Source organism: Sorex fumeus, unplaced genomic scaffold (assembly GCF_029834395.1).
Source record: "Sorex fumeus unplaced genomic scaffold, SorFum_2.1 ptg000131l, whole genome shotgun sequence".
Taxonomy (NCBI): Eukaryota; Metazoa; Chordata; class Mammalia; order Eulipotyphla; family Soricidae; genus Sorex; species Sorex fumeus.
Genome location: NW_026606188.1, coordinates 23,488,148 through 23,502,215, shown reverse-complemented (window position 1 = coordinate 23,502,215; position 14,068 = coordinate 23,488,148). Strand labels below are relative to the sequence as shown.

Below are 14,068 nucleotides of genomic sequence, written 5' to 3'. Positions count from 1 at the left end.
GTGTGTTCATGTGTATGCGTGCATGTGTGTGCGCGCTTGTGTGTGTATGCGCATGTATGCGTGTGTGAGCGCACATGTGTGCTGTGTGTATGCGTGCATGTGTGTGCGTGCGGTGTGCATACGTGTGTCTGATTGATGTGAGCATGAGCGTGTTGCGGGGAGGGTGACGGTTGAGTGGGGGGGGGCTTGACGCGGTCGGCAGTTGGAGCGCGCGCAGCCTTGAGCTTGTCACTGGAGTCGGGTAACCTCAGGGAAGACTCAGAGCCTCAGAGCCGGTTTCCTGTTAGCTCTGAGCACCAGAGCCCCGAACCGTTTCCTGTGCTAAGACGGTAGCAGCCGAGGGGGCGACCTCATAAGCGCTGCTGGTTTGGATGCTAGTGAGCCGCGCCCTCCAAGGTCGTGAACTCAGAGAGCGGTGGGCGCCGGGTGCCGAGGTGGGCACGGAGAAGCCGGGTGGGGGTCAGCGCCCTCGGGGTTTGCTGTGTCATAGACACACGGAGAAACAAGAAGGCAGAGACCAAAAGCCCCAGGGACCTCGAATGTTCAGGACATAATATGTTTGTGGCCAGTGGTTTGAGAAAGACAGAATCCACCTCACCACCACCGCCACCTCCTCTTACCCAGGGAATAGTTGACAGAGAAGCAGGTTTACAAATTCGGGAGCTGAGACCCCGAGTGGTTGAGAGACTTTCCGGGACATTTGAAGTCAGACTTCAGAGACTGATCTTGTCATTGGGTCACTGCGGGTCCTTGAGCGTGTGTGTGCCTGTGTGTCTGTGTGTGTGCGTGTGTACCAGTGTATTTGTGAAACTGATTAAATAGCTTCGACTTTTAAGAAATACCAAAAACACGGACCCAAAATAGAGAACTGCAAGGGTGGCTTTTGCCTTGCCAGCGTCAGACTGAACTCCATTTGGGCACCCTGTGTGGTAACCCCCAGCCCGTCCAGGAGTAAAGCACAGAGTCAGAGTAACTACTGAACACCACCGGGTGTGCCTTGAAACAAAACAAAACAAGTTGAGTCCCAAGAAACTTCTCAAACAGCACTTTTGAAACAGTAGATGGAATCAGAATATAGGCTTAAGAGCCAATATCCAAAAAATTAAGTGCCAAAGTAGGATTATTAGGAGAATATTTACTCTTTGTGAAATGTTGGAACAGAGCCTCTCATAAAGCCAACTAAGTATTTGTTAAAAGCAAGTAGAAATTAAAACAATCACTTATAACATTCAAAAAGTTGCAGCCTGTATCCAGCTGGATGGTCTGAAAAAATGTTACCCACAAAACTGCCCCAACTTCAGATTCCAGCTACAAAATCAGGGGTTCTCAAAATCACGCTTAAGTCATTTAGCCACAGATTTGGGGATTCCCTTAGTTATCTGCAGGCTCAGCCATTTGCTAGAAAGACCAAGAACTAACTAACTCAACTCTCTCTCTCTCTCTCTCTCTCTCTCTCTCTCTCTCTCTCTCTCTCTCTCACACACACACACACACACACAGTTGAGAGGTTAAAGGAGTTGCATTGCATGCAGTTGTGGCCATGAACTGGTTCAAGTTTCTAGTATCACATACAGTCTCACCAGAATACCACCAGGCATTGCCCCTGAGCACCACTGGGTGTGGCTCCCTCTTTCCCCCCTGCCAACTTTATGATATGTCTAGTCAGGGAAGTCATCCCAAGTTCATCACTGTATGGAGGCATCATCATGTGAACCATTGTCCATGTGACTGCTCCAGTCTCCACGCCTCTTCCTGAATGTTGGGCTATTCCTACTTGGCACAGAGCCCTCACTCTAGTGCTAGCTTGTGGTCTTTCTGGCATTACCAGCCCCTGCCCTGAGTTACCACATTTGCATTAGACTTGGGTTTCACCTGAGGGCCTACAGTGAATTATAATAACACTTCGCTGGCTTGATTTTTGGGTCACACCCAGCAGTGCTCAGGACTTACTCCTTGATCTACGCTCAGGGATCATTCCTGATGATGCTCGTGGGACCATATAGGATGCTGGAGAATCACTCAGGTCAGCTGCATGCAAGATAAACTCCTTACCCATTGTACTATCATTTCTGCCCGAACAAGCACTGTCCTCCTGTTGTTCATCGATTTGCTCGAGCGGGCACCAGTAATGTCTCCATTGTGAGATTTGTTGTTTTTGGCATATTGAATATGCCACCAGAGCTTGCCAGGCTCTGCCATGCGGACGGGATACTCTCAGTAGCTTGCCGGGTTCTCGGAGAGGGAAGGAGGAATCAAACCCTGGTTAGCCGCATGCAAGGCAAACACCCTACCCGCTGTGCTATAGCCTGTAGCATAGCCCAAACAAAGACACTTTTTTTAAATTAAAAAGTATTGCTTTCTCCAACTACTTAGAGATTCTATGTAAATTCCCATAAAGATGTAGTTTTTTTGCCTATCTGAAACTAAATTTTATGCCCTGCAGACACCACCACTGCCTGATTTCGACCTAGCACAGCCATGGTGAATCCCACCGTATTCTTTGACATCGCGGTCGACGGCAAGCCTCTGGGTCGCATCTCCTTTGAGCTGTTTGCAGACAAAGTTCCCAAGACAGCAGAAAATTTTCGTGCACTGAGCACTGGGGAGAGAGGGTTTGGTTACAAAGGCTCCTGCTTTCACCGGATCATCCCAGGGTTCATGTGTCAGGGTGGAGATTTCACTTGCCATAATGGCACGGGTGGCAAGTCCATCTATGGGGAGAAATTTAATGATGAAAATTTCATCCTGAAGCACACGGGACCCGGCATCTTGTCCATGGCAAATGCTGGGCCCAACACCAATGGATCGCAGTTTTTCATCTGCACCGCCAAGACGGAATGGCTGGATGGCAAGCACGTGGTCTTTGGCAAGGTGCGCGATGGCATGAATATCGTGGAGACCATGGAGCGCTTCGGTTCAAAAAATGGCAAAACCAGCAAGAAAGTGACAATTTATGACTGTGGACAGGTCTAAGAATATGACTTGTCCTCTGGCCACCAGGCCACTCTGGAGAGCAGGCCTTCCCGCTGTGCTCCGAATAGTCTCTGGTCTTCCTACTCTCCCTGTGGTTTTTTGGGTTCTGTATTTTCCTGTCCTACTCCCAGCCCCCACATCACATTGGATTGCAGAGTTTATGAAATTAAAAATATAAATAAAATCATATTCTTAGATGTTTTATTTTTAATTCCTATTGTCATAATTTTAACCATAAATAATTCAATGGGTTCCATCCTTGGCACCCCATCTGGTCAATCTTCCGAGCACCACCAGAAGTGACCCCTGAGCACAAAACTAGAGTTAAGCCCTGAGAACTGCTGGGTGTGGCCAAAAAAAAGGAAACTCCATATGATCCAATAATATTACTCCTAGACATATAGCCTAAAGGTTTGGAAACACGAATTCAAAGTTATTTGCTGCTGTGTGTGCACAGCATTACTTATAGTAACCACTAGGTGGCTCTCTTTCACTTCTCCAAGGCCATTTTTTTTTTTTTTTTTGGTTTGGTTGATCTATCCAGCTCCACTGCTGCTTTTGATGTCATCTGTTGATGGATATTTAGATTGATTCTATGTTTTAGTTATTGTGAATAATACTGCTATGAATATAAGATGAAAATCTGATTTTCAAATTCATATGGAATCACACAAAACTGCAAATACTCAAAACACTATTGAGGAAGAACAAAGTTGAAAGATTCATAATGAGTAATTACAAAACTTATTACAATACTGCAGTAATCAAAACAGACTCTACTGGCATTAGAATAGACAAACAGGCCAATAGAATCAAGAACCCAGAAGTAAATATATGGCCAAGGGTTTTTTTAATTGATTTTTATTAAAAACACCATAATTTTCATTACACAATTTTAAGTTGTTCATTATACAATATTCAGTGTTCCTTCACACAACCAGTGTGTCTTTCCCTCCACCAATATCCCCAGTTTCCCTCCCAATCCCAACCTACCTGGGCCAAGGGGGTTTTCAAAAAGGGCTCGAAGACCAATGAAATAAGAAACAGATGACTGGTTAAAGAAACTTTGGTACATCTACACAGTGGAATACTATGCAGCTGTTAGAAAAGATGAAATGAATCTTGCATATAAGTGGATCAACATGGAAAGAATCATGCTAAGCAAAATGAGTCAGAGAGAGGGACAAACATAGAATGACTCCACCCATTTTTGAAATATAAAGTAACAGAATGGGAGACTAACACCCAGTGATAGTAGAGATAAGGGCCAGGAAGATCACTCCACGGCTTGGAAGCCGGTCTCACATGCTGGGAGAAAAGGAGCTGGAATAGAGAAAGAACCACTAAGTAAATGATGATTGGAGGGATCGCTTGGGATAGTAGATGTGCGCTGAAAGTAGACTATAGACCAAACATGATGGCCACTTACTACCTGTATTGCAAACCATAACACCCAAAAGGAGAGCGAAAACAAAAGGGAATGTGCCTGCCACAGAGGCGGGGGTGGGGGTGGGAGGTTGGAAGAGTGGGAATGGAGTGGGAGTGGCAGGAGGAATACTGGGAACACTGGTGGTGGAGAATGGCACTGGTGGAGAGATGGGTACTGGATCATGGTATGATTGAAACATAATCATCAAAGTTTGTAAGTCTGTAACTGTATTTCACAGTGATTCATTAAAAAAGAATTAAAAATAAAAAGCTTTTAAAAATTTAAAAAATGAAATAAGAGAAGTCCGACAAATAATGCTGTGACAACTCAAAAGCCTACAGTTGAATTATGCCCCTCCTAACATCCTTTATATACATATACATATAAAGACATAATTCTATATGTATTGAAATTTTATATTGTGCTCTTTCTGTGGTTGTTTGGGCTTCGTATTTTCCTGTCCCACCCCCAGCCCTCGAGTCTTGTTGGATTTCAGAGTTTATGAAATAAAAAATATAAATAAAACCATATTCTAACAGCATTTTCTTTTCCTTCATTTCCTATTGTCAGTGGTTCCCATATCCATAAATTATTCAATGGATGAAATAAACTTAAATATATAAAATAAAACATAATTTTATTATATATGCATAGGAATTGAAAAGTCTGGTGCTATAAATATCTAGCTATGTCAAGTGAAAAATTCAAGAAACTCTTCTCAAGCTAAGTTTCCTCAAAAGGTTTGCAAGCACAGTATCTACAAATCTGATATGTTGTGTAAATCAAAGAGAAAAATATATTTTGCATGTACATATAAATATATGATATATTAATATATATGTGTATGTATATGTGTATGAAATAGGGCCGGGGAAGTGGCTCCGAGAACCAGAGAACATACTATGCATGATGGGAATCCTGCATGCCATCCACAGCGCCACCTGGTCCCCTGAGCACTGAGCGCTGAGCACTGCCAGGTGTACTTATCTAAGAGCTAGAGAACTAAACTTTCAAAACTCTTAAAACAGGAAAACCAAGTTTTTTTCTTTTTAGAGATAAATCTAATGACCTTGGATTTCATAACGTATTCTATTTTTTAAGTTAATGTAGTATTTTTGGGTTTTTTGGGGGGGATGGAACCATATATGGAGGTCTCAGGGGACAATATTTGGAGCCAAAGATTCAAATTAGAGTGGCCAAAAATAAGGTAAGCACCTTAACCTTATGCTTTCTCTTCCCTGATATAATTTTTTTAGCTTTTTTATTAGTTTTTTTTGGGGGGGTAGGGGCAAGCCTGGAAATGATCAAAACTTACTTCTGCCTCTGCACTCAGGAATCACTCCTGGCGGTGCTTGGGGGACCATATGGGATGCCAGGCATCGAACACAGATCAGCACGTGCAAGGCAAACATCCTACCTGCTGTGTTATTACTCTGGCCCCTGGACTTGATTTTTGTCAAGCCAAGATTAATGCTGGACTTCTGATCTACAAAACTTCAAATAATAAATTTTATTGTCGTAAAATTTTCAGTAATTTTCTATAGCAGTTTAAAAATAATACAGGCAGAATAAGTGTGTACACTTCAGGTTCTCCAAAGCTTGTATCCTCCTATTGATAAGGAAGACTTATGAAGGATGCAGGTATTGGAGTCATTGTATGTCAAGCGGAAAATTCACCAAACTCTTTTCGAGCTAAGTTTCCTTAGCAGGTTCTATAAATCTGTTGTGTAAACCAAAGAGAAAATAATTGGTAAAACTTGGAAAATGCGGGGCCAGAGAGAGAGACTACAGCAAATTAGGTGTTTGTTTACCTTGCACGTGGCTGACCTAGATTTAATTCCCAGCACCTCATATGTCCACCAGGAGTGACCTGAATGCAGAACCAGGTGTAAGGCCTGAACACTGCTTGCTGTGGCCCCTCCCCAGAAAAAAAAATCCTTGGGGAGTGCTCTGGGAGTGTCCTGTTATTGCCAGATGTCAATATGGAAGGGTTGGAGAGAGAGTGTAAGGGTAAGGCATTTACCTTGCACACAGAGGCCTGGGTTTGATCCCTGGCACTGCGTGTTGGCCTCCAACCACTCCCAGGAGAGATCCCTGAGTACAGTCAGCCCTGAGCACTGCCAGAAGTAGGCACATCCAACCCTCCAAAGAAGAGAGCTGTCTGGAAAGATGCCTGGTTGCTTGGTTCGGACCAACATGGTGGTGCTGGCAATCAAAGCCTATGCTCCAGCTGCTGCACTTGGTCCTTGGTGTGCTCGCCAAGGAAGGGTTTTGAGACAGAAAAATTAACAGTGCCGCTTAGATAGTTGCTGGGAAAGTAGAAATAAGAAAAGATAGGGAAGAAACCAGACTGAATGGGCTTGGTACAGGAAGTACAATTTTTAAATGCTTTTCTAAATGTCATTCTGCTTTTAAGGTAATACGAAAAAGAAATTTTTTTAGGATCCGCAGTTTCGAAATCATGTCACCAAACCCATAGTTTTCAGATATGGAAACTGAAAACCAGAGAGACTGACTTACCCTAAGGCCACCAGAAAATGAATGATTTGATCAGGTGAGTAAACATTTCCCTGAGAGTCCCAGTATAAAGCAGAATATTGTAAGATTTAAAAAATGTTTGTTGAAAGGCCCTAGTGATAGCACAATGGGTAAGGCACTTGCCTTGCAGGCTTCAGAGGCAGATTTGATCCCCACCACCACATATGGTTTCCGGACCCCCCCCCACTTCATCCCACCCCCAGGAGTGATCCCTAAATTTAGAGCCAGAAGCCCTAAGCACTGCTGGGTGTGACCCAAAAAACCCAAAATAGTGTTGATTAATCTTTACTGCAATCAGAGGGCTACAGTGCCCCCTAGTGGCTATTATTTCATTTTAGAAATCCACCCTACTTTATATTTCCGTTTTATTTATTTTTTAAAATTCTTATTAGTGAAACACCATGAGGTACAGTTGTAGACTTACACATTTTTGTGCCTGGGTTTCAGTTATACAATGATTGGGTACTCATCCCTCCACCAGTGCCCATTCTCCACCACCACTGATCCCAGTATCACTCCCACCACCCCCATCTGCCCCCATCCCACCCTGCCTCTGTGGCAGGGCATTCCCTTTTGTCCTCTCTCTCTCCTTTTGGGTACTGTGGTTTGCAAAAAAGGCATTGAGCGGCAATCATGTTTGGTCTACAGTCTACTTTCAGCATGCATCTCCCATCCTGGGAGGATCCTCCCAACACCCTTTATTTGGTGCTCCCTTCTCTATCTGAGCTGCCTTTTCCCCTAGCATGGCCTCCAAGGCATGGTGTGAACTTCCTGGTACTTATCTCGGCTATTCTTGGGTGTTAACCTCCGATTTTATTACTTTTTGTTCCCCAGATGAATGCAATCTTTCTATTAATCTCCTTCTGACTCATTTCGCTTAGCATGATACTTTCCATGTAGTACCACTTGTATGAAAATTTCATGACTTCCTCTTTTCTAACAGCTACATAGTACTCCATTGTGTAGATGTACCAAAGTTTCTTTAACCAGTCATCTGTTCTTGGGCACTCAGATTTTTTTTTCAGATTCTGAATATTGTAAAGAGTGCTGCAATGAACAAACAAGTGCAGATGTCACTTCGACTATACTTTTTTGTCTCTCTGGGATATATTCCCAGGAGTGGTATTGTTGGGTCAAATGGGAGCTCAATTTCTAATTTTTTGAGAATCGTTCATACTGTTTTCCAAAACGGCTGAACCAGTTGGCATTCCCACCAGCAGTGAAGGAGGGTCCCTTTCTCGCCACATCCGCTCCAGCACTGATTGCTTTTGTTCTTTTGGATGGGAGCCAGTCTCTGTGGTGTGAAATGATATCTCATTGCTGTTTTGATCTGCATCTCCCTGATGATTAGTGATGTAGAGCATTTTCTCATGTGCCTTTTTGCCATTCGGATTTCTTCTTTAAGAAAATTTCTGTTCATTTCATTGCCCCATTTTTTGATGGGGTTGGGTGTATTCTTCTTGTGGAGTTCAACCAGTACTTTGTATATTCTTTGTATATTCTTGTCAACCCCTTGTCAGATGGGTATTGGGCGAATATCCTTTCCCATTCTGTAGACTATCTTTGTGTTTTGGTCACTGTTTCTTTGGAGGTGCAGAAGCTTCTTAGTTTAAGATAGTCCCATTTGTCTATCTCTGTTTTCACTTGCTTGGCCAGTGGCATGACATCTTTGAAGATACCATTAGCTTCAAGTCGTGGAGGGTTTTGCCAACCTTGTCTTCAATGTACCTTATGGATTCCGGTCTGATGTTGAGGTCTTTAATTCATTTTGATCTGACTTTTGTACATGGTATTAGGCAGAGATCTGAGTCCAGTTTTTTGCATGTAGCTGTTCCAGTTTTGCCAGCACAATTTGTTAAAGAGGCTTTCCTTGCTCCACTTCACATTTCTTGCTCCCTTATCAAAGATGGGATGATCATAAGTTTGGGGGGAGATGTCAGTATATACAACCCTATTCCATTGGTCTGCAGCTCTGCCTTTGTTCCAATACCATGCTGTTTTAATTATTACTGCTTTGTAGTAGAGTTTGAAGTTAGGGAGGTTGATTCCTCCCATTTTCTTTTTCCCAAGAATTGCTTTAGCTATTCATGGGGGCTTATTGTTCCATATGAATTTCAGGAGTGTTTGCTCCACTTCTTTGAAGAATGTCATGGGTATCGTAATAGGGATCACATTGTATTTGTACAATGCTTTGGGAAGTATTGCCATTTTGGCAATGTTAAATCTCCCGATCCACGAGCAGGGGATATCTTTCCATTGTCTCGTGTCCTCTTTTATTTCCTGAAGTAACGTTTTCTAGTTTTCTTTGTACAGGTCTTTAACTTCCTTAGTTAAGCTGATTCCTAGGTACTTAGGTACTTGATTTTCTGGGGCACAATTGTGAACAGGATTGTTTTTTTCATGTCACGTTCTTATCTCTATTTGCATATAGGAAAGCCATGGACTTTTGCGTATTGATTTTATAGCCTGCGACTTTACTATACAAGTCTATTGTTTCTAGGAGTTTCTTGGTAGAAGTTTTAGGGTTCTCTAAGTATAGTATCACATCATCTGCAAATAGTGAGAGCTTGATTTCTTCCTGTCCTACCTGAATGCCCTTAATATCTTTTTCTTGCCTAACCGCTATTGCAGGTACTTCCAGAGCAGTGGAGAGAGTGGGCATCCTTGTCTTGTCCCTGATCTTAGAGGAAAGACTCTCAGTTTTTCTCCATTGAGGATGATGCTTGCTGTAGGCTTGTGGTAGATGACTTTAACTGTGGAAAACTGAGGAAAGTCCCCTCTATACCCATTTTGTGAGGGTTTTCATCATAAACGGGTGCTGGATCTTGTCAAATGCTTTCTTTGCATCTATTGATATGATCATATGGTTTTTATCTTTTCCTTTGTTGATATGATGGATTATGTTGATTGATTTCCGAATGTTAAACCATCCTTGCATCATGGTGTATGATCTTTTTGATGAGTAGTTAAATTCTTTTTTTTTCCTTTTTGGGTCATACCCGGAGATGCACAGGAGTTGCTCCTGGCTCTGCACTCAGAAATTACCCCTGGCAGTGCTCAGGGGTCCATATGGAATGCTGGGAATCGAACCCGGGTTGCCCGTGTGCAAGGCAAACGCCCTACTCACTGTACTATTGCTCCAGCCTCGAGTTATTGAATTCTATTTGCTAGTATTTTGTAGAGAATCTTCGCATCCATGTTCATCAGGAATATCAGCCTGTAGTTTTCTTTTCTTGTTTCCTTTTGGTATTAGAGAGATATGGGCTTTAAAGAAACTGTTTGGGAGGGTTTCTGTTTCTTCCGTTTCCTGGAAAAGCTTGAGAAGAACTGGCAGTAGGTCCTCTTTAAATGTTTGGAAAAATTCGCTAGTGAATCCATCTGGACATGGGTTTATTTTTTTGGGGGGAAGACTTTTGATTACAGTTTCAATTTCCTTGACGTTAATAGGTCTATTCAGGTACCCTAGATCTTCTTGATTCAGCCTTGGGAGATTATAGGAATCCAGGAAGTTATCCATTTCTTCTAGGTTCTCTTGTTTCGTGGCATACAGACTTTCAAAGTAGTCTCTGATGATCTTTTGAATTTCTTTGGTTTCTGTTGTTTGGTTTCTGTTGGTTCTCCTCTCATTTCTGATTTAGTTTATTAGGGTTCTCTCTCTCTCTCTTTCTTTGTGAGTCTTGCTAGTGGTTTATCTATCTTGATTATTTTCTCAAAGAACCAGCTCTTGGTTTCATTGATCTTTCGGATTGTTTTTTTTGGTTTCCATGTCGTTGAGTAGTTGAATTCTTTTTTTTTTTTTTTGTCCATTTCTGGTTGTTGTTGTCCAGTTGTCCATTTCTGCTCTAAGTTTTATGATCTCTTTCCTTCTGCTTGATTTGAGCTCCTTTTGTTGATCCTATTCTAGGATCTTGAACTGTGAAGTCAAGTTGTTTATGTGGGCCCTTTCTTCCTTCCAGAGAAATTCTGGCAGAGCTATAAATTTTCCCTTAACACGGCTTTAGCTGCATCCCATAGGTTCTGTTAGCTCATGTCTTCATTCTTATTTGTTTCCAGGTATCTTTTGATTTCATGTTTTACTTCCTTCCTAACCCCTCGTTGTTCAACACTGAGTTGTTTAATTTCCAGATGTTTGATTTGGTTCTCCATGTCTGCATGTGATTCACTTCTATCTTCAGTGCATTGTGGTCTGAAAAGATTCTTGATACTATTTTCTATCTTCCTGATTCTATTGAGGTATGTTTTGTGGCCTAGCACATGGTCTATTTTGGAAAATGTTCCATGTGTACTGGAGAAGACCGTGTATTCTTTCTTTTTGGGGTGTAAAGCCCTGTATAGGTCTATAAGCCCTCTCCTATTTCTTCCTTCAAAGCCAATGTTTCCTTGCTGAGTTTTGTTCTTGTTGATCTATCTAGAGGTGATAAGGTGATGTTGAAGTCTCCGGCTACTATTGTGTTGCTGGCAATGTCCTCCTTAAGATTTGTTAGCAGATGTTTTAAATATTTAGCTGTTCCCTCATTAGGTGCGTATACATTTAAGAGTGTGATTTCTTCCTGTTGTACGTATCCCTTGATGAATAGAAAATCTTGCTGTTTCTTCTAATCTTTTTCGACCTGAAATTTATGTTGTTGGATACAAGTATGGCCACCCCAGCTTTTTTGAGGGAGCTGTTTGCTTGCGGGATTGTTTTCCATCTTTTAACTTTGAGTCTGTGTTTGCTCTGACTGTCCCTTGTAGGCAGCAGAATGTTGGGTTCTGTCTCTGAATTCATTTTGCCACTCTGTGTCTCTTAATTGGTGAATTTAGACTATTGGTGTTGAGAGAGATTATTGTTATGGGGTTTGAGTTATCTTTCTGTAAGGGCCTGTTGTGCTTGTAATGTTTGTCTTGTCTTATAGTAGCCCTTTTAGCCCTTCTTTTAGGTTTGGTTTTGAGTCTATGAAGTTTCTGAGCTTCTGTTTATCCAGAAAACAGTGTACCTTTCCTTCTAGTTTGAGTGAGAGTTTAGCTGGATAGAATATTCTTGGTGAAGCGTTCATTTCAATGAGTTTTTTCACTATATCCCACCATTGCCTTCGGGCTTGGAGGGTTTCCTCTGATCAGGTCTACTGTGAATCTAAGGGGTGCTCCTTTGTATGTGATTTCCTTCTTTGAAATTGCTCCTTGCAGTATTGTGTCTCTATCAGCACCATCCACCATTCTAACTATGATATGTCTTGGAGTGTTTTTGTTAGGGTCTCTTTTAGCTGGCACCCTTCGGGCTCCTTGAATCTGAATGGCTGCATTGTCCAGCTCTGGGAATTTTTCAGCAATGATATGTTTAACCGTGGCTTTTTCATTGGTATTGTTTCCCTGACCTTCTAGTACTCCAATGATTCTAATATTTTTCCTCTTGGAATCATCTCCTAGGACTCTGATTCGCTCTAGAGCTATTTTGAGGTCTCTTGGCATTGTTTGTTATTGCCTGTAGGCTTGGTGCAGCTGATCTTCCAGCTCACTGATTCTGTCTTCAGCTGTGGTCATTCTACTGTTGAGGGCACAGACTGAGTTTTTTAAAAAATTCATCTATGGAATCTTTTATTCGTGACATTTCTGTATGTAGCTTTCCAATATCTGTTCTCATTTTTTCCTGTATTTTCTCGATTTGTCTGATCCATTGCTTTTTTCATGTCCTCCATCAATTTACTGGATATCTGTCTCACTGTTTTATTGAGTTCATTGAACATCTTCATTACTTCATTGAACATCTTCAGTACTTCATATCTGAATTCTTTCTCAGAGAGGTCCCTTAGGGGAGTAGCACCTACTGAGGCTTCTGGACTCTTTTCATTGTCCTCCCCACGTGGTGGGGATTTTCATTGTTTCTTCATGTTGGTGTGGAGGCATGGAGACTGAGATGTTACACAAGAGTTCTGGGTGTGAGTAAACTACTTGTGGTCGCATGAGTGCTCTATGGCCCAAAATTCGGCCACGCCCACTTCTATGGAAGCCACACCCTCTTCTGAAGAGGCCACCCCCCACAGTAACTTGGTATGTGTGTGGGGTATAACCTGGGGGGGCGGTGAAAGAAGACTGGCACAGCGTTGGGGGAGGAACAGGAAGGGGCTCAGAGATGCCGAGCGTCCCAGGGTCCTAGAGGACACCTGTTTGTGTGCACAGTGAAAGCCAAGTCCTGGGTTCAAATACTGAGGGATAAACAAATCTGGAGGGGGAAGAAGTTCGTACAGCGTTGGGGACAAACAGGAAGAGGCACCTATATTTCCGTTTTAAAGATGGAAAACTTGAAATGGTATTATACCAGGTGGACGGCTTTAGAGAAAGTCACTTGCAGACTCAGGATGGTTTCAAGTAATTTGAAATAGGATAAGAGGATAAGGAACATCATTAAAGGAGAAAAGAATTTTATAAAAGTAAAATTGGAGGGGTATGGTGGCGCCAGCAGGTCAATCTGTACCTGTGAGGCGAGTGCATCAGCAGCCTCATGGCGCCTTCAGACTTCCAGATACCCCAAAGTTGCTGCTGTGCCTTTGGTCAGACTCCAAAAACTTGGGGCAAAGTTTACCAAGAAAGTAAATGGCCAAAAGTTAGGTTTGTGGGAGACACATGCACAAACCACGTCGGGCTCAGCTATATAATTGGATACATGGCCTCTCTGGTTCCTGATGAAACTGCCTAATGGCCATGATTCCAGAGACTCAGAAAAAAATCTCGAAACCCAACAGCTTTTGGCAGAAATGCATCTGGTCCCTGCAATAGGTTACCAGTGCTGGGCCAACCCAGGTGGGAATAGGTTTCGTGCCTTGGCCTATTCCCCCTGGTGGCCCAGTGGCCGCCATCCTCCAGAAGCCACTGGATAGTCAGGTTAGGGCCCGCATGAGACATGTTGGGCTTGATGGGATGGGGGTGGAGCCGGCCCTTTCCTCCCCACCCCATCGAGACCCCGAGTTGCCGCCCACAAACGGCCTCTATGACTCCTGATCAAGCTACTTAAAAACGGCCATGATCTCAGAGACTCAGAAACAAATCTCAAAACCCAGCAGCTTTAGGCAGAAATGTGTCCAGACCCCGCAGTAGGTTACTGTCGCCGGGCTATCCCAGGGAGGAAAGGGTGCTGTCCCTTCGCCTGCTCCC

At 42.9% G+C, this 14,068-nt stretch overlaps 1 protein-coding gene across 1 annotated transcript; it reads left to right on the top strand.

Moving 5' to 3' along the window:
- The first annotated feature begins 2,478 nt into the window (after nt 1–2,478).
- LOC130046229 (peptidyl-prolyl cis-trans isomerase A-like) lies at nt 2,479–3,005 on the top strand. Its single transcript, XM_056139155.1, has one exon. The coding sequence runs from the start codon at nt 2,479–2,481 to the stop codon at nt 2,971–2,973; it is 495 nt and encodes a 164-aa protein (XP_055995130.1). The 3' UTR covers nt 2,974–3,005.
- Nucleotides 3,006–14,068: the final 11,063 nt, after the last annotated feature.

What these genes read in the sequence shown, in the direction of transcription:
- LOC130046229 (XM_056139155.1), top strand. Translation starts at nt 2,479, where the DNA reads ATGGTGAATCCCACCGTATTCTTTGACATCGCGGTCGACGGCAAGCCT.